Source organism: Tasmannia lanceolata, unplaced genomic scaffold, assembly GCF_043159265.1.
Source record: "Tasmannia lanceolata isolate RefF3 unplaced genomic scaffold, GAP_Taslan_0.1 ptg000026l, whole genome shotgun sequence".
In the NCBI taxonomy this organism is placed as follows: domain Eukaryota; kingdom Viridiplantae; phylum Streptophyta; class Magnoliopsida; order Canellales; family Winteraceae; genus Tasmannia; species Tasmannia lanceolata.
In genome coordinates, this window is record NW_027518703.1 from 1,849,660 (window position 1) to 1,870,285 (window position 20,626).

Consider the following 20,626-nt stretch of genomic DNA (forward strand, 5'->3'; position numbering starts at 1 on the left):
CAAAAGTCAATAGAAAATTCTTCTTTAAGCAATGCATTTATACTGTAAAATAACATGCTAATAAGTCAATCACATATTTCCCATCAAAATGTCAATAATTATATAAAAACCCCTCCCCCATGGAAACGACAGAAGATTAGCTATGTATGTCAAAGAGGTAGATACAATGATCCGACTAAATTAATTTAATTTGGAATACCAAATCCCATTCTAATGGCCGAGAACATGATCCCAACCCTCCTATTTAAAATGGACGCTTTGGATCATCTTTGGTGTAAACCGTATAATTTTTGAAGAATACCTATCAGTGGGCTGCTAGCAAAACGAAAAATTGCGTTTTGTAAAACAGAGTCCTCTGTTTGACTCGTTCGCAAAAAAACAAACAGACAAGACAGATGGCTTGAATAGTTGAATCCCACCGATGCTCAAAAAACAACGTGAATTTGGTCATTTTTCCTTCCGTCTTTATTTTCTGAACCCAGCTCCGCTTTGGAAGCGTTTTCCCTAGGGCTGCAACAGGGTCGTGTTTTTCAAAACCCTAGTCCAACTCTGGATCCCATTATCTCGGCCCTGACCCGCCCTGACCCTGAGTCAGGGCCGAAGAACCTCAACCCATGGCCCGCCCTATAGGGCTCAGTGCTGGCCGTGGCCCACCCCGATTGGCCTTGATTGGGCAGAGCCGGGCCGGGCCGGACCGGCCCTAATTGTCCCTACTGCAAATACCTGTTAACTTGTTAGGAGTGCCAAAAATAAAGCAACCATTGATTTAATTGGTACCTGCGATTTGAGATGCTACTTTTCTCTAAACGCCTCAATTATTGGGGCCGCATTATCCTACAAGGGGGCGAAAAAAATATCTCACTAGAGTCTGCCCACAATTCATGTACAAGTGGGGCGAAAAAATTATCTCCCTTATGATTTGATTATATTCCGAAAGAAACCGGAGGCAAGCTTTTTAAACTGCCGAGCGGGTCATGTCTACCAGTCTACCTCCTCTTTGTCTTTCTCCCTCTTCATTTTCTCTTGACCCGTTCAATTATTTCGATTCCTCCTCCTCCTCTTCTTCTTCTCTCCCTCTCTCTCTCTGGCTTTATAAGGAGCTCAATGTTAATGATTTTGGGCATGAGGATAAAAGAAAGAAGATTGTTGTGACACAGATATGAGTTGTTTCTCTTGCATACGTCCAAGAAGTTCCTCTCCTGCATCCGAACCAGTTGTTTCCATGACTACACAAGGTACCCATCATTAACTTTTGGACTGAGAATGATATTGCCACCCACTTTTTGGATACTTTCCCCTGCCACTGGTCTTCCTTTTCCCTGCTTCTGAAAATCTAGGAAACAATCTTTGGAATGATGGTAATTGGCCACGTTTGTGGGTCTTCCAATGGATCCTTCTAATACTAATTTTCCCTTTTACATGGGCGAAATTCCAAGGCTACTTCCCTTCCAAAGAGCCACACCCGTATGGGTTTCTATGTTAGAATTCTAATATATCTTTAGGCCCTTTTTGTCTTGGGTCTATTCAATTCCATGTTGAAAGGTTTGATCATTAAATAATTCTCATATTTCTTCTATTAGACTAAGCATGTATCATTCTCATAACAGAATTAGGTTTGAAATAAGTCAATTTCTTCTTTGCTAAATTTTTTTTTTAGGTGTATATGTTTATGTATGCACTTTTTTCTATGTATATGTGCCTAAGAATACCCCAACTCACTTACCTATTTATATAAAGGGAGTTATAAATCGACTTCCATATATCTTAAATAGACCCCCATTTGTCTATCTCTCTCCTCTTTCTCTCTCTAACCCAGAGGAGAGAGAAAGACACATGGGGTCAATTTAAGATATTTGGGAGTTGATTTATCACTGCCCTTATATAAAAGAGAAGAGTACATAGACAAAAGTACCCTTAGGCACATATACACCTTCTAACAATTCTCAACTGCACCTCTTTTTTTATTAGAATAGAGTGTAACTAGTGAGGTGACAATGGCAACCCGTTATTTATCCCTTTTAAAATTGGATGATCTTTCTCATCAATCTAACATCTTTTATTTTTCTTATCTTGCTTTTATTTCTTTGGGTGCTACTTCTAAGCTTTTACTGGAATGCAAATATTTCTAATGAATTCAGGTCTACCAAGTTTCCAAAATGTTCTCCAATACTCTTACAAAGAACTGAAAACTGCCACTGAAGGCTTTCGTTCATCTAACAAGATTGGAGTTGGGGGCTTTGGCTCTGTTTACAAGGTATTTCACCCTCCAATCACACAGAATTTTGATTAGGTCTAACAATATTTAGTAATTAGCACCCATCTCTTTTTAGTCATTGACATCCCAACAATATTTATAATTCACTATATTGTTACTCAATTTAACTTCTAGAAATGCAATTTATTATATTTTTTGTTACAATTATTGCATACCTATATCTTCATATAACTTTATGTATTATGAATTTGTATTATCCACCTCGTATAATTTATAAAAGCTCATTTTCTTTTGATGTAAAATGGGTGTAAAACAAATTTTATGCCCATTTCCCTCTACCAGAAGCAAGTATAGAATTTGGGGTCACAAAGGGCTACACAATAACCTTTTCTGGAAGGAGTCACTGGAGTTGCAGAGCCACTTGCCGAAGAGGAGATTGAGGAAATTCCAAGAATGGCAGTGGAGGAACAGGCCTTAGTGGCCCAACCAATAAGCTACATTCAACATATAGATCCACAGATCCATACATCTTGGTCGGAAAAGAATCAATAGAAAAAGAAAGAATAAGAAATGATCGATATCTTTCTTGAAAGAAACAAAAAGCAAAAGAAAGATGAAAATGCTTCAATAAGAAGAGTCTCTGTTCTAAATTCTAAACAGAGAAAAACCAAACTCACTTATGCTATCTTATTTTGTCATCATACAATACAAAAAGTAACATTCTAATTTGACTAGTATGGAACCTAAGCTAAACCTATCCTAGGAGGGAGGATCAAGGTTGTCAGAGCGGGAATCGAAAGCGGGAATCGAAGGCTCCCAGGGAAGAATCTTACTCAAGGTTGCCAGAGCGGGAATCGAAAACGGGAATCGAAGCGGGAATCGAAGGCTCCCAGGGAAGAATCCTGCTTCTTTGGGGAGGATACCTCCATGGAAAGGTATGACTAATAATAGCTTAAAGGTGCATGAGCCAAGGACTCGTCTTGCTTTCATGCTTTGTCTTCAAGCTCATGAGACTAGGTCAACAAAATTGGGCTTCATGGCTCGCTCTGGACAACCGGTATCACTTTTGCTTACGATTAAATACCCTCCAATATTGAGACCGGTCTATACACTAATGAAGGAAATGCAAACTGACCTTTCATAAAAGACAAGTTTTCTAACTTCCATGTAACTCATGCTGATGTCCTCCTTAGTTGGGCATAGATTTTGTTTGCACCCATTTTACACCAAAAGAAATGAATCCATAGTAACTCTAATATATCATTTTTACCATCACATTTTAATTCTCCATTACGTAATTTCACATCTACAAATGCAATTAATTATTAATTATTTAATTGTTGTTAGATATCTTACCTTCATACAACCTCATCTGTTACAAATTTGTATTATGCACTTGATGTATATTATAGTTTCTTTAGCACGACATACTACTGAAGAGAGAACATTGTTTTTCTAACGATTTTTCCCTCCACTGTTGGATGGGTTAGGATGATCCTATGGGACTGATTTTTTTTGGACACCCTATCTAGGTAGGGGCCTTTCAAATGAATGGTTTGGATCACCCCAAAAATGTGGGCCCCCACTGTTTTTAACCCGACCGAGTAGATAAGCTTATCTACTCGACCGAGTACGCACACCTTTCCCATATATATATATATATATATATATATATATATATATATATATATATATGTATATATATATATATTATATCATGAGAAGACAAACTGTCACATTTGGTTATATAAATTACACAATTTCTTACAAAATCCCAACTTTGTTAGATCTTATTCTAAATAAGAAATTTATTTGTGGAATAGACTTTCCTTGCTTTCTATTCGTCATCCTCTCAATAGACTTTCCTTGCTTTCCTTGCATAAATATAAAATCAAAGAGACCTTCATTTGTTTCTGATGAAGGTGATCCTCACAATTACTGATTGTAATCGTTGTAGTGCAAATATATAGATTTAAGTTATCTTAGTACTACACTATGTTAAGCCTCTATTACAGATGAACTTAGCATATAATCTTATATGGAAATGATCTTGAGGTTAAATGTGATTATTTGCTAATAATTACTGTAATAGTTGTAATTATTATAGCCTCTTGGAATGACTTCCAAAGAGGCTATAATGTCCCATTTGCTAATAAGATTAATTAAAATAATGCCAATTTTGATGGCATCCAAAGACACCCTTAAAGTCTTAACAATGCCATTTTTTGCATATTTTGATGTTGAATTCCATGGATTTTTCTTTAGGCTCTGTTTCTTTCAATGTAAAAATGGGCGTAAAATTTGTTTTACACCCATTTTACATAGAAAGAAACAGAGCCTTGATGGAATAATTTTATTTTTCTCACAAAGTTGGTTTGGTTGGATTGTAAAGGGAAGACTCCTTGGCGGAAATATTGTGGCTATTAAAGTGTTATCAGCTGAATCAACACAAGGTGAGAGGGAGTTCTTGGCTGAGATATCTTCCATGTCCAATATCAAGCATGAAAACCTTCTTATGCTGCGCGGTTGTTGTGTTGATGGACCCAATAGAGCTTTGATTTTTGACTACATGGAAAACAACAGCCTTGCCCAAACTTTGCTAGGTAATTCTCTCCTTTCTTATCTTATTTTTTGTAAATATGACTAGAAATTTATATTTCTCAAAGTGCTTACTGTTAGAAACAATCTTGCACAGCGACTAATTCTTAACCTTGAAACTTAGCTTAGAGGCGTACTATAGATGCCATTTTTTGAAGCTAGTTGGAGCCTCCCGATGATGCAAAAGATATAGGCCCTATTTGCTTTGGATTTTGAGAACTGATTTTGAGTCCGATATTGGGCCTTTTGAAATACTATCTCAGTATCTCCAAGAATCAATCAAGCTAAACTCATGGTTTGAACTACCAATAGAAATTAATATACTCGAATCATTCTTTTTTAAATGCCTTAAAATTTTGATTAAGTCCCACCTAACCTTACAATTGATATAGACTAAAAGTGACATCTCTATACCTCTATATTACTCTTTTTTTTAATTGAAGAGCTTTATTAAAAGAAAGAAGGGGAGCTGTGACCAAGGTGGTCGGTACAAGAAGAAAGCAAATATGAGAAAAATGGGAAAGCTGACAAAAATAACAAAGACCCTCAAGGGGTGAGGAAATAAAAAAAGAATCTCTAGAGCCTGTCTAACCACTGCCCGGGCTAATCCATCTGCCCACGCGCTATCTATATTACTGATAAGGTAACATTGAATAGGAAAAGCGTAATTAGTATAGTGAACACCGATATTTAGAATCCTGCAGTTGGTCAGTCAAATATTCTAAATGAAGGATGTACACTTGAAAAGCATAAAAGACTCTTTTCCAATTGGAAAAGCACAGATATTCTAAACGATGGATGCTAAGAATCTTAAGATCTTAGACAAATGCTTTGTTGATTATTTCTATTGATCAAATTAACTTGGTCAGTCAAATATTCTAAATGATCAAGATTAAAGATCCAAAAGATTCGATCAAAAGATGATCATGTTGAGAGTCATCGCCAACTCTCCATGGCTTCGGAGGGGCTAGGCCGACGTGGGCGGGTCGGTGCGGGCCCACACGTAGGTCATTCCTAATTAGACTAGGATCTTGAGGTGAAAGTTTATAATATTAGTTAGGAGTCTTAATTTAAGAACTCCCTAATTTTTTTTTGAATGGTTAAAAAATTCATCCAAAAGCGAACCGAGGTGGTCAAGTACACAAACATAATAAAACACGAGAAGGAATACAAGAAAAGCAAGAAAAGACAAAACATATCAAGGCGGAAGGAAATCAAACTGTGCCAGGGTCGTTAGGTGCACCCCATTCCTCTCCAGCCTATCACCACTTCATTGACCGACCTCGTAATATGGTGGAAGGAGATAGAGGAATTACCCACAATATCTTTTATTTCCTCAAAGAAGTCTCTAATTTTGTCTTAGTTTAAGTTTCTAATTTGGTTTTAGAAAGTGGTTAGTTTTTATTAGAAAATGTACTAATTAGTTTTTTTTAATCTTTCATCATAGAGAAGGCAAAGTGCTTTCTTTTAAGGAAGCATCTTGTTCCATCTTTCTTTCGTTAGTTAATCCACCTTTATCTAAAAGGCATTGTAGTAATTCAGGATCTATAACCTATGACGCCGAATATATATATATAATTTAAATAGTAGTATATTGAATAACCAATCATTAAGCGTCATCCTTTGTCCTTGTCTGCCGAGTCAGAGACTAGCCGGGAAAGTTTCACTCGTCTGAGAAGAAATCGATCTTTCCACGGAATTCATCACTGGATGATGAGTGCGGCTTCAAAAGGCACCTTTAAGTTCTGATAATCTTCCTACCCTATCCTATCCCCAGCCCAGTACTACTTCCTACTTTTAGGAATATTTGAAGACTTGTATCTTCTTAGAAGCATTCCATTCAGTCCCTCTAACGAGGAACCTCACTCAACCTCTCCTTTCCTACTTATTAGTTGAGGCATTCTTGAGATTTAACCAGTGGCATGTGCTTTTTTAAAGCCTTTAGTCCGAGGTTTCTTGACAAATGAATGGTGATAGAAACTGTCCGCCCGTTCCACTTCTGTGACCTTGGAATTCGACTGTTGAACAAGGGCCTCACATCCATCTCCTTCATCTCCGTCTCTGTCTCCAACTTCCCTTCAAAAGTCAACACAACATTTAATGATTTTGGAAAATAGAAGTAGGAAAGTTTCAATAGGTGTCTTTTTTTTGTTTTATTTATAAGAGGAAGTCTAAACATGAACTGTTAGAGACAGAAAAAGAGAGAAGCTTGTGTGTGAATGAGCGATTGGTGTAATATTTTTTTAATAAAATTTTCAAGAGAAAGTTTCTCTCTCTTCCTCTTGTGTAATTTGGGTTTTGGGTTTTGCTTCTTCTTGCTTTGATCTTGTTTTCAACAAGTGGTATCAAAGCTTGGGTGCTTCGATCTTTGTTTCCTGCAATTTGTATCAGAGCCACTGGTTAGGGGCTGGTGTACGTAGCCAATCGAAGGTTGATTAAGCCTCCAGGGACGAGATCCGACACGTCTGCGCTCAGGGATCAGACATCAAAGTTATAAATCCGAGATAGGACTTCAAATTTGTCACTCGTCCGAAGCTCGATCAAGGAGATAGATTTCGCCAATTCGGCTAACAGGATTGAGAAGCTGAACAACACAAATTATCAATATTGAAAATCTTGCATTGAATCATATCTCCAACCCCAAGATTTATGAGAGATAGTGAATGGTTCGGAAACCACTTCTCCTAATGGAGGTGCTGAAACCACAGAGGTTTTGAGGAAGTGGAAGATCAAAGCTGGCCATGTTCGTGTTGAAGGCTACCATTCAAAGGGATTTTCTTGATTATATTCGGGAGGCCAAGACTCCGAAGGAATCTGACGTTGAAGTGATCAATCCTAGAAGACACTCTCGAATACGGAAGCCAAATCCCAAGTTTGCGGATGCGGCATATGCAGAAACATTAGATGGTGAAGTTTGTATTTCAGAACTGACGACTTTGAAGAAGTTTGCAAAGGAGCTTGGCATGACCTGTAGAGAGTCAGTAGAAGGGCAGTGTTGAGAGTCATCGCTGACTCTCAAGGGCGTCAGAGGCGCTGGGCCACGTGGGTGGGCCGGCCCGACGCGATGCAGTGAGGGCTGATGTGGGCCACACATGGGTAATTCCTAATTAGACTAGGATCTTGATTTGGAAGTTTCTAATTGTAGTTAGGAGACTTAATTTAGGAAGTCTCTAATTTTGTCTTAGTTTAAGTTTCTAATTAGGGTTTAGAAAGTGGTTAGTTTGTTATTAGAAAAGGTACTAATTAGTTTTTAGAAAGTAGTAATCTTAAATATTATTTTAGTGATTTTGGAAAGTAGTAGGAAAGTTTCAATAGGCGTTTTTTTTGTTTTCTTTATAAAAGCGTTAAAGTGTTAAAGATTAAATAAAACTATCTCCAACGGCTTAAACTTTTGAAGTAATTGGTTGTTTCACATGGTACCAGGGCAATTCCCCTGGGTTCAAAACTCCTTGATATTAAAAGAGGAGCCACATGTGCCACTATACCCTAAAAGAGGGGCCACACGTGAGGGGGCGTGTTAAAGTATAAAAGATTAAATAACACCATTTCCAACAGCTTAAGCTTTTGGAGCAATTGGTTGTTTTCACAAAAAGGAAGTCCAAAACATGAACTGTTAGAGAGAGAAAAAGAGAGAAGCTTGTTTGTCAATGAGAGAGTGGTGTAGTATTTTTTTAATAAAATATTGAAGAGAAGTTTCTCTCTTCCTCTTGTGTAATTTGGGTCTTGGGTTTTACTTCTTCTTGATTTGGTTTAATTTTTAACAAGTTCTATCAAAGCTTGGGTGCTTTGATCTTTGTTTCCTACGGATCGTGTTTCAATAATGTCGATTAATCCTAAGCATGGTTTTAAATTTCCATTTTCATCCCCATAGAAACAAAATCTACACGATTTGCTTTTACGTCAATATTTCTTGAAAGTTGACTGAAATTTATAAAATTTGATCGAAATTTTTGGAGTTTGACCGAATTTCTTTTGAAATGGTTAGAACGGCAAAAAAATAATGGAAAGATGTTATTTTTTTTCATTTCACTTCATTAATGTAGAGAATGATATTTGGTAGGTGTAAGCCCAAGGGTCTACTCTCCTATCTTGTTTATTTCAGTAGGCAACATCATTAAACTTCACAGCAAAGTAACCATATCTTATGCATGGGATGTCAGATCGGCATGGACCAATAATTCCTCGTAACTCTATGTGGTATTGACATAGAGTTAGGGTCCTTAGAGGAGAAACTGGTCATTATACTTTCTTATACTTCATTTCACTATACTTCTTTATTAACTTTACTGTTCTAAACATGTGCAACAATGCATGTCACTAGATGTTCGATGTGACTAAGCCATTATGGATGGCTTTCTTGCTCATGTGATGGTTTTTAAGTATGTATTGTGCTTATTCTAGCGTTTCCCAAATTTTGATCTTAAAATTTAATCATTTACATATTTTTTTTAAAGATTAAAACTTTCATCATTTGCATATGTTTCCACATATGTTTCCATACGTTTGCATGGTTATTCATGATTTTCACCAAAATTTCCACTGAAACCAAAATGTTTCTGTTTCTGTGCTGACTAAAACCTAAATTGAAATTTAAAACCTTAATCTTAAGTAGTTCATTCGAACACTATAAGTAGTGATTTCTCAATCTACTAAATTAATCATATTCGAACACTTGACAATAAAAAGTAGTGGAGTGATATATTCACCCCTTTCTACTTGGGACAGCCCCCTCTAGTTTATTTATGACAACTCTTTTACAATAGAGGGGGCTGTCCCAAGTTTAAAAAAGGGGCAAATATATCATATCCCTAAAAAGTATTGTAGGAATGAGAGAAAAAAAAGTATTTAAGAAGAACACTAGCCTTGGTCCTCAAGTCTCATCGGTTCAACCCTACTTGGTTAATCAGACCCACTTTTCTAGAGCTCAACCCTTGGCTTGGTTTGGTCCATAAATATTCTGGACCCTTGGCTTGTTCTTACAACACTTCACTCCTCTGGTGTTCTCGCATTTTTAACCGAAACATTAACGAAATCCTCTCGGATAAAATCTTGTATTTTTCCGAATCCAAGCGGGTTTTGTATAGATAAAATGGTTCACTGAGATTAGGCCTAATAATCAATAAAAAAGAAGAAGAAGAAGAAGAAGAAGAAGAAGAAGAAGAAGAAGAAGAATCGGGAAAGAACAATGGAAGGAAGCTGAGGAGAAAAAAAGGAAGTGAGAACATCTTAGCCATGTGTCTGCGTATGACCTTTGGTTGCCTCTTGGGCTAAAGTCCTCCCTAGCTTTACATTTGTATCTACGTATGACCTTTGGAATGGTTGGAGGGAGGTGTGTCGCTATGGGGAGGTGCAGACAAAGTATGTACAAGAGTGGGAACCCCCGCCGTACAAGAGTGGGAACCCCTGCCTTCAGTCTTTTGGAAACTCAATTTTGATGGATCTAGTATCGAAAACCAAGGCCCTACTTGCGTGGGGGGAGTTTTAAGAAATGATTTTGGGGAGGTGATTTGGGCCCCTGCCGATCCTATTGGTGAGAAATGAAGCTGAAGTTCGAGCGGTACATCAAGGTTTGAAATTGCTTGATAAAAGTTGCCTTGACAAAGTGATTATTGAAGGAGATTCCTTGAATGTGATCCGATGGCTTAAAATTCTCCACCCTTATCCTTAGACGTTTGCTAGGTATTTTGATGACCTTCAAGACTGGGTGGGGAAATCTACTATTGTCTTTCAGCATGTGCGCCGTTCTGCAAATGGGGTGGCTGATAGACTCGCAAGAGAAGGGGTAGAGAAGGAAGAGTTGGAACTTTACGATTTTCTACCCCCTTGATTTTTTGATTCCTCTTTTTATCTCGCTTTGTATCCTATTTTTGTTGTATCTCTTTCTTTGACATTCTCGGTCTCTTTTAATGAAATTATTTTACCGTTCAAAAAAAAAAAAAACATCTTAGCCATGAGTGTTCATGTTAGAATGAGTATGGTAATGGCTTATCAATGTGTGGGCCCAATGTAAGCCGAATAAGGTAGGAGGGCTTACCTGAGGAACAAGAGTCATGGGTGGACTCTTGGGTTTCCTTTTGTTATTATATATGGGGTTGTCTATACTCACACATTCTTAAGGATTGTAATTTATCCTCGCTAGAAGCCTAGAATCAACGTAAGTTATAGTGGACAGAGTAGAAGGCCACCCTGGATCGCTTGTTGTTTTTGCAGAGGAAAAGTATCATCCCAGGATCGAGCGTCATATTTCTTACAAAAGGATCAAAACTGACTGATAGAGGTATTTATGTTCAATTCCTCTCGTGTTTAAGAGAAATTGCCTAGCAATTCCCCATAAAGAATAGGTAAGGGATCCTTTACATCCTCAAGAAAGTCTTGTGAAGTTTACAATGTGGAACTCAATCCACAGAGTATAAAACCCAAAACTCATAAAGATGAACATTTGCAAGACTTCCTTTCAATTACTTTTCAAAATCCAAACAAAACAGATGGGAAAACAGAAATCTAAAATTTATAACACTTCCTTTTAAATTTAAAACACTTCCAACACTTCTTTTTCTGAGTGAAGGATTTCATTAAATAGAATGGGGAGAATAACCGTCGACCATGACAGTCAATACAAAGAGAAGAAAAGGAGAAAAAAGAGGGAACAAAAGAAACTTAAAAATCCTCAAGGGGGAAGGAAATAGAAAAGCTCTAGGCTAACCCTTCCGACATTAGCATATGCTATTTTGTATTTGTTGACAAGCTTATGAACTTGTATTGTTTATTTATTTTGTTATTATTGCAGTCTCTTTCTCTCAAAGTTTTTTTCTATTTTCCTAATTATAGAAATGAAGGTTGATTTATTTTCCATTGGGTTTTCTTAAAACCCATCTTATGGAAAATGATTTGAGAATGCCCAGGACATGACTGACTGCCACTTCCTGCCTGCCCTGTAGTGGATGCACAGTTGGTCTGGCCCAATTGGGTTTTCTTACTTGATTTGAGTATTTGACCAAATTCAAAAAAAAATTTACTTAATTTATTTCCTTAATGCTTCTCTACTATTTTTCCCTATCTTGCAGACATTGTATAAAGCTTGATAAGAAGAAGAATTAGATAGAACCAAGAGCACCCATTTCTTCTTTTCTTTCAGTTCTTCTAGCAGCTCTTGTTCCTATCTAAGCTTACAGCATTTATGATGTCTTTCTTGTTAGGGTTTTGCTAACGAGTGCCCTAAGGGCACTTGATAAGCATCATTTAATTGCCCTTGGGATCTTGAATTTACACTTACTTAGAGGAAAAATTCTCAAACCATGTGTAAAAGTTTCAAAGTAGGTGTAAATTCATATTTCCAAGGGCAATTAAATGATGCTTAACAAGTGCCCTTAGGGCACTCGTTAGCAAAACCCTTCTTGTTATGCTTTGAACATGAAAATCTAGAATCCATAATCTTATTACATGTAGGGGCTGTTTGGATACAAGGATTTTACAATCCTGGATTTCCTCAAAATCTTGGATGGGAGACAAGAGAAGGAGACAATCTGTCGTTTTCTGATTTCTCACCACCCTTCTTTTCATTGAGTGAGAGAGTAGGAGATCGTCCCATGTTTCCAGGTTTTAGAAATCTAAGGATGGGGGAGAGATTTCTAAAACCTGGATTTCTTAAAATCAAAGATTTTAAAGGAGCCCTTCCATCGTTTTCTGATTTCTCGCCCCTCTTTTACAATACTTTCAAACCAAATCCTGGATTCTAAAATCCTCGTATCCAAACTGCCCCGTACTGATTGCTGAAAATTATTTTGCCATAATACAACTACTAGTAACAAATATCTGATGGTGTCTTCTCTTTCTCCTGGATGACAGGCAAAGAGCACGATGGAACTAAGTTTAGTTGGAACGTACGATGTTCGATATCATTGGGAATTGCTCGTGGTCTTGCCTATCTTCACGAGGAGATTAAACCACATATTGTGCATCGTGATATTAAAGCGAGCAATGTACTTCTTGATTGGGATCTTACTCCAAAAATTTCAGATTTTGGCCTTGCAAAGCTCTTTCCCGATAACATTACTCACATAAGTACGCGCGTTTCTGGAACGATGTAAGTTAAATCATTATCTCTTCCATTCCAAATGCCTCTTATCAGTCTTTCTTAGCTCAGTCCTCAATTATGTTTGGTAGGAAATCATGCTTTTCAAGCTCACTGGTATTAAAATATTCCTCTAAATTCTACTGTTGGTGCTTTACACTTCTCTGAAATTACAAACTTTGAAGAGGATATCTCGCTCCAGAGTATGCCATAAGTGGACAACTAACGCGAAAGTCGGATATCTACAGTTTTGGAGTACTACTCCTAGAAATAATCAGCAGAAGGTATGTTATGGACTTCGATTTGGAACTTGAGAAGCAGTATCTAGTGGCACAGGTAATAATCTCACCATTATAAGTTCTCTTGTCGCATCTACAACATCTGATATTTTTGGGCTTCCTTGAATTCTTCTGCTCATTGCTCTAGGAATTGGTGGTCTTATATATTTTTAGTTAACAGTTCTATCATATTTTTAGTTCACCTTTTAGTTCTTGGTGGTCTTATATATTTAGGAAATTCATGTATCCTCTCATTTTACTCTAGGAATTGTAATATATTTCTAAGAGTTCTTCATCCCTAGTTAACACAAACATATGTTTTACCTTCTGCTCCCAGGTTAACATATTCTGCATATGAGTTCCCTCTGCTCTCAACTCAAACTCAACTAGGCCTTTGTCCCAGACTAGTTGGGGTCAGCATGAGTTCCCTCTGCTCTCAAGTTAAATATTTCACCTTCTGCATATATTTCACCTTCTGTTCTCAGGTTAAATATGGTCATTTGCAAATAATTCCTATAATCATTCTAGAAATGAGATAGTTAATGGCTTCCAAAAGGGTTAATGTCCCATTTGCAAATAAGATTAAATTAAAATAATCTTGACTGCAAATAAGGACCAATTTTTGGTTGCATCCGAAGGTGCCAGCATCTGTCTTTGGACGATGGGCATTAACCTCTTCGCAGCAAAATGAGAGCAATGAATAAAACATGGGTACTACCGTGCAAGTTTTTTAAATTGCGATTGCTGCGAATTTGATTCAGTTGGGGCAATTTACAAATGACTGCTTAGATGTGGTATACTATTTTGTAGAACATTACACTTGCCAAGTAGCACATTGGTCAATTTGTGTCTATGTTATATTTATTCTTCTGAATGAGCGAAAAATCCTGATGCATGCACAAAATCTTCCCACGAATAAATCCCTAATTTTTAGGCTTGTTTTAATTATTTTAATTTAGTTGTAGTTATTGTTAGGATTTTGATTGTTAGTTTCCTGATTTCTCTCATTTCTACTCATCTTTCTGGTATTGCTATTATCCACGTATCTCTGAAACGTGGGTCAATGTAATGTATTTAAATGACATGTTTATCATTAATACAGGGTAAGAAATTTACAGCAAAACAGAAACTATTTTTCTAGGAGAGTAATGACTCCTCTCGAATTGAGCCTTTAGTTTAGGAAATCTGGTTGCCTCGAATCAACCATCCCTTCTCTATCTACCTTTTGTTTTCTTTATTTGTGTTATGGCGAATTAGGCGCACGTAACAAGTGCTATCCGAGCAGTAGGTCCTGCGGCATGGCTACATCCCATGAGATTTTGGATTCCGTACGTGAAAATTTTCATAAGCTCAAAGCATCTTTTTTGAAAAGGATAGAAGAGCAACGACAATTTGAAGAAGACTTGAACAAAATCAGCATACTGATCAAGGAAATTTGCAAAGATGAAGAAGAGCAGAATCTTGAAAATATTGGTGTTCGAGTAGGATGACGACAAGGATGAGTTAGTTGAACACATTGCCGAAGAGCATATTGAGTTTGTTCAACTATTCGATCCTTCTTTCATTTCGATGCGGCTCAATGAAAAATCATTTTTCTTTCCAACTTCGTTCACAACAGATTTTGAGCGCGGGCTTCGAATGATCACGACCACTATTTTCGAAAACCGTGAAAGGCTAATGTCAACAATGTTTTTCAACAAGATTATGCTGAAAAAGATTTGGGACCCTGGGGGAGTACATTATTTTTACAATAATCCAACCTTGAGGACAAGGTTGATTTCAAGAGGGGTGGAATGTTACGTGCATAAATGGGTGCCACCTTGGCTGAAATAAATCTCTTTAGTTATTTGTTATTTTCAGATTTGCTTTCTAGTTGTTTAGTGTAGGTAGGACTCTTATGGATAAGGCTTATCTGGATTAGGTTTTTTTCTATAAATAACATTTATGCAGTCTTTTATTAAATCAATGTAGAATATTATTCCAGAAAGTGTGTTTGTGTGCACAAAGGAGGACTGATCCTTCCCTCGAAGTGGATCGAGAGGCTGATCTTCCCTAAAAGAAGATCAAATCCGTTGCAAACCGAATCAGGTTCGTAACAAGAAGTATCAAAGGTTGTTTCAAGGGGGAAGGAATGATGCGTGCACAAAATCTTCCCAAGAATAAATCCCTAATTTTTAGGCTTGTTTTAATTGTTTTAATTTAGTTGTAGTTGCTGTTAGGATTTTGATTGTTAGTTTCCTGATTTCTCTCATTTCTACTTATCTTTCTAGTGTTGCTGTTATCCACGTATCTCTGAAACGTGGGTCAATATGATGTATGTAAATGACATGTTTATCATTAATAAAGACAGAGAAATTTACAGCAAAACAGAAACTATGTTTCTAGGAGAGTAATGACTCCTCTCGAATTGAGCCTTTAGGAGTTCCGTGTTGAGAAAATCCGCCGGGGCAATCCGATCCGATCATGCACAAATTAGACGGAAAAGATAAAATAAACAAACAAGCCACAAGATGAACACCAAGAATTTACGTGGTTCGGCCAAGCCTACTCCACGGGCAAGAAACACAATCTTCCACTATGAGAAAAAACAATATACAAGGATTACAATGGATTAATCACAAACCCGCAACCCTTTCCTTGCCTCTCACACCCAAGACCGTACACAAGAGATAACCCGAGAGATAAACTCGAAAAAGAATCCAAGAGAAAACCCGAGATGAAAAACTTCTTCTCCCTTTCTCTCTCCTTTTCTTCTCTCTCCTTTGGTAGCTGACACACCAAAGACGTCTTGCTTTGCCGCAACCCAAGAGAACAACACTTCTCTTTTTATAGTTTAGTTTTCCCCAAAAGCTAAAAATAGAAATCTCTATTTTTGCCTTTGCCTTCCCACCCAAGCAACCACCGTGGGTGGGAAATAAGGCAACTTTCCCAACAATCTCCACCTTGGCTTATTTCTCAGCCACCAGAAGATTTTCCGTTGATGTCGCCACTGGTCCGCTATCGCAGCAAACCACCATTGGCCTTCCGAAGTACCAGCTACACACCCTCGAATCACCTTGGTTTGACTCCTCCCGATTCGATCAACACGGCCAATGCACATGTGTAGCTGCCAATCCGTTGACTCACCTAGTCAACCTTGGAGAGGGATCTCGATCCATCCTCCCCAACGCAGGTACCGTCATCCTCTCACGCTTGCCATCATTTCCCTTCAACGCCTTAGCCAGGCCCTGTTGAGCTAGGATATCCTTCACCCTCATCTGCCATAGGGTGAAACTGCCCTTTCCATCAAATCTGTCGATGTTGAACTGAGTAGAACTTGATTTTACCGTCATCTCAGATTACTTTGCACTTCTCGATGTAGCGCTCCACCTCGAACAAGAATCTTCTTTGGCAATCTTTCCACCCCAAAAAAATCGCTCTAACCGCGATCCAACCACAACACCCACGATCACTCTACTTGGCCTCGACGATCGCTTCACCTGAGCTCTGATACCACTTGTTGAGAAAATCCGCCGGGCAATCCGATCCGATCGTGCCCAAATTAGACGGAAAAGATAAAATAAACAAACAAGCCACAAGATGAACACCAAGATTTTACGTGGTTCGGCCAAGCCTACTCCACGGGCGAGAACACAGTCTTCCACTATGAGAAAAACAATATACAAGGATTACAATGGATTAATCACAAACCCACAAACCCGCAACCCTTTCCTTGCCTCTCACACCCAAGACCGTACACAAGAGACAACCCGAGAGATAAACCCGAAAAAGAATCCAAGAGGAAAACCCGAGATGAAAAACCTCTTCTCCCTTTATCTCTCTTTTTCTTCTCTCTCCTTTGGCAGCCGACACACCAAAGACGTCTTGCTTCGCCGCAACCCAAGAGAACAACACTTCTCTTTTTATAGTTTAGTTTTTCCCAAAAGCTAAAAATAGAAATCTCTATTTTTGCCTTTGCCTTCCCACCCAAGCAACCACCGTGGGTGGGAAATAAGTAGGGTTGCAACTTGGGCCGGGTTTTACCCGGCCCGCGTCAACCTGACCCGAAAAAAGGCAGGGCCGGGTTTATAGATCTCGGGTAAAGGGTAGGGCCGGGTTTCACATTCCAAAACCCGGTTGATTCTCGGGCCGGGCCGGTTTTAAATGTGAAAAGCCCGACCCGAATTCTTACCCGAAGTGCATATACTTAAATTCTGCGTTTAAATTAAGGGTATTTTAGTCTTTTACGATGGGGGGTGTAGGGGCGTGTGTTAAGGGATGTCATGCAGTTACGCCCCGTGCTAATGTAACTAAGTGGAGTAGTGAAAATATCTTCCTTTCTTACGAAGAAACCGCTAACTTTATGATACCACGCTACACGTGAAGTAAAATCTTCCGTACACATGTAAGTATCTTAATGAGAGCTACTAGGAAAACGGACAGTTTTCCTTAAAAATGACGATTGATGGGACGCATGGACAAAAAGCCGTTAAAGAGGACCAATTCGGCCAGATAGTTTCTTGTTCCGCTAAAATTACCAGCATACCCCCCTATGAGGACGGCTCAAGTCACCTGTCATAAGTTTAGCAACGGTGGTATTAATTTGAAAATTCAACCTTTAAATAGGGGTATTTTTTGTCATCGAAAAAGAGTTCCGTTTACGGAAATAGATTTTTATCCTACATGGGCATGACCTTTAAATCATTCATTTGTTGGCCCCTGTCCTTTATAGGTCATGCCCTCCAAAACCATCTTTATTATATGACAATTAATCTTAGGCTTTGGTTTGTGGAGGCTTGTCATTTTTTTATCTTTTTGAACCACTCATTTTACCTATAATATATCAAAGGGTTAGAGTCCTCCAATAAGGTGGGCCCAGTCAAAGGGGAAGATTTTTTGAAGCATGGTCTATATAAGGTGGGCCAGGGCAGCAAATCAATGGTTTAGATCATTCACATAGGTGGGCCGATTCTATTTTGTTGTGCTTAAATACACCACCATGTAGCATGTAAAATCTCTTGGTTTTACTTCCAAATTTATATAGGCTACTGATATTTGCATTGCCATGGGAAAAAAAAGGCGATGGTGGGAAAAAACCCGGCCCGGCCCAACCCGACCCGAGAAACTACCTCGGGTAGGGCCGGGTTTAAGAATCCCAGGATTTCCAAAAAAAAACCCGACCCGACCCGACCTGAGATAGTTTCTCGGGTAGGGTAGGGTTTTAGACAGCCCGACCCACCCGACCCGAGTTGCAACCCTAGAAATAAGGCAACTTTCCCAACAGTCCGGTTGCCTCGAATCAACCATCCCTTCTCTATTCTACCTTTTGTTTTTCTTTATTTTTGTTACGGCCAATTACGCACGTAACAAATCCAAGTCGGACACATCTTGGATTCCAGTACTTTAGGATTCACATAGACACTTCTAGGTCTCTTTTAATTGTTTTTTTCTCTAATACTACTATCACAACCTTACAAGTACTGCTTGTTTTAAAATTTATCCATCCTAATAGTAAGTTTTTTATATTTTTTATTATGAAAATTAAACATTAAATTTACTCAACCGACTAAAAAAATTTAATATAATATTTATTATAATTAAAATTTCAGAATTAATTAAAAGATTTTGGTGAATCCATGGATCTTTCTTTTTGAAGTTTGCCGAATCTGACACTCGACAGCCGTGTTGGATTCCGACACTCGTACCCGTACTGATGCAACATAGGTTTGCGTAGTCCTTGACTAGTAATGAAACTGAAGAGCAAAATTATACTACATTTCAAGTTTTAGACTTGTAGCCTCAGTTGTTAACAATGAATTCCTTTCCAGGTTTCAGTATATTAAGCTAAACAGACAGGATTCTTTCATATCAAAACTTAAAAGAAATCAATGAACCCAGTAGCGGATGGATTGAAAAAATATAAAAGAAATAGTGAAACTATTAGGGAGATTCATCATACTTCAAGTCCAAGTCATGCATTTAATTTCAGATGCATCCATTGCATCTGAGAATTCTGCTTTGCTTTGATAATTCAGCGAAAAAGGCTGTTGAGAATTCAACATTTGGAGAATCAGGCAAACGGGCAAAAGTTCGCCGAGCGCCAATCTCTTGTTTTTTTCATTCTCCGCACATAAAAACGCACAAAAGCGCTGCCCTTAATGGTTAAAGAACACAACCTTAAACAACCATGAATGTAAAAGATTCAAACTAAAATATTTAGGCTTTCCAATAAAAAACATTAATTTTCTATAGTTTTGAAACTTGCTTGAAGTTACTTTCTATATTTGTTAGTTCCCACTGCTAATTTCAAAACATGATAGTCTTACTCTTATTGTGCAGGCATGGGAGCTTTACAAAGCTAATAAGCTTCTGCAAATGGTGGACCCAATATTGGAAGGGCAGTTCCCCGATGAAGAAGGCCTTCGATTTCTGAAGGTGGCCTTACTTTGTGTGCAAGAGACTCCTAGACTCAGACCGAAGATGTCTATAGCCCTGAAGATGTTGTCAAATGAGCTCGACACCAATGAGATTGAGATTTTGAAACCGGGACTGATGACCGATTTTATGTCAATGAAAATTGGACAGAAACGAACATTCAACTTCACTGGCTTGAAGACCTCTACCTCAGCTTCATCATCCGACATAGTTTCCGAGGGAAGTGGGAAAATTTGAATGTCCCCATCTGTTAGTCATACAATACAAGTCCTTCATACTCGATCAGAAACTCCATTGTGTATGCTGATATGTGAAGGAATGGTGTAGATGAGAGTGTTTGTTTCTCTATTCTTTAGGGAATTTGGACCTCTTCTGTTATTCATACGATTTATTCATTGTCAATCGGAAACTCGACTGGGTTCTTATTTAGTCTGAGTTCTCTGTGATTACAGTTTTATATTACTCTATGAAGGGATGGTGTAGATGAGAGTGTTTAGTTCTCTATTCTTTTATAGGAATTTGAACTCCTGTGATTACTGAGCTATGTAATTTTGAATGATATTAGTATTGGGTTGGTAAGTCAATTGATAGCATATCTTTAGATTGAAATATGATCAGATCTTGATGTAATGGCTGGCATTGCTCCGTTAGTGAGGTCTTTGGATCATGGCCCATACATAAAATGTGCCATTACCAAATGTTTTGCACCAGTAAATAAACATGTTTTTGTTAATGGCACTTGTTAGACCTAAAATCGGTAACAGGTACGACAGTGACGTAAGAGCCGAGCTGGAGGACCCGAGGAGCCGAAGTGGATGAGTGGAATCTTGAGGAACAAAAGTGAAGGAGCTGAGTCCTGCACAAGGAGCGAACGAGGTCAGAAGACCAACCCGGGGTGTTACTCCGGACAGGCCCTTCGACACTCAAGTCAGTATGTGCAAAAGTGCAGAGCGAGTTTTAAGAGTGGTAGAGGAGAGGGGATTGCATTACCCATTGGTTTGAACATTGGATCCCTTTTTATAGGGGAAAATTGGTGATGTGGGATTACCC

The 20,626-nt window shown here is 38.2% G+C and overlaps 1 protein-coding gene across 4 annotated transcripts; it reads left to right on the forward strand.

Annotated features, from left to right (window-relative positions):
- Positions 1-837: 837 nt before the first annotated feature.
- On the forward strand, positions 838-20,160 carry LOC143858588 (putative serine/threonine-protein kinase). Of its 4 annotated transcripts, none has more exons than XM_077369267.1 (7): positions 838-1,235; positions 2,139-2,254; positions 4,608-4,818; positions 12,659-12,896; positions 13,133-13,168; positions 13,500-13,602; positions 19,481-20,160. In XM_077369267.1, exons 1-7 carry the CDS (start codon positions 1,160-1,162, stop codon positions 19,811-19,813), a joined length of 1,113 nt encoding a protein of 370 aa, XP_077225382.1. In that variant the 5' UTR covers positions 838-1,159; the 3' UTR covers positions 19,814-20,160. The 4 variants fall into 4 exon arrangements, with proteins under 4 accessions (XP_077225382.1, XP_077225379.1, XP_077225383.1 ...); XM_077369264.1 differs by having other exon boundaries at positions 840-1,235; positions 13,070-13,168; XM_077369268.1 differs by lacking the exon at positions 13,500-13,602 and having other exon boundaries at positions 849-1,235; positions 13,133-13,220.
- The last annotated feature ends 466 nt before the right edge of the window (positions 20,161-20,626 follow it).

Excerpts from the sequence above, each read along its gene's own strand:
- LOC143858588 (XM_077369264.1), top strand. The coding sequence starts at position 1,160 with ATGAGTTGTTTCTCTTGCATACGTCCAAGAAGTTCCTCTCCTGCATCC. Across the intron at positions 13,169-13,499 it reads CTAGAAATAATCAGCAGAAG|GTTAACATATTCTGCATATG; the intron begins GTATGTTATGGA and ends TTCTGCTCCCAG. Across the intron at positions 13,603-19,480 it reads TGAGTTCCCTCTGCTCTCAA|GCATGGGAGCTTTACAAAGC; the intron begins GTTAAATATTTC and ends CTTATTGTGCAG.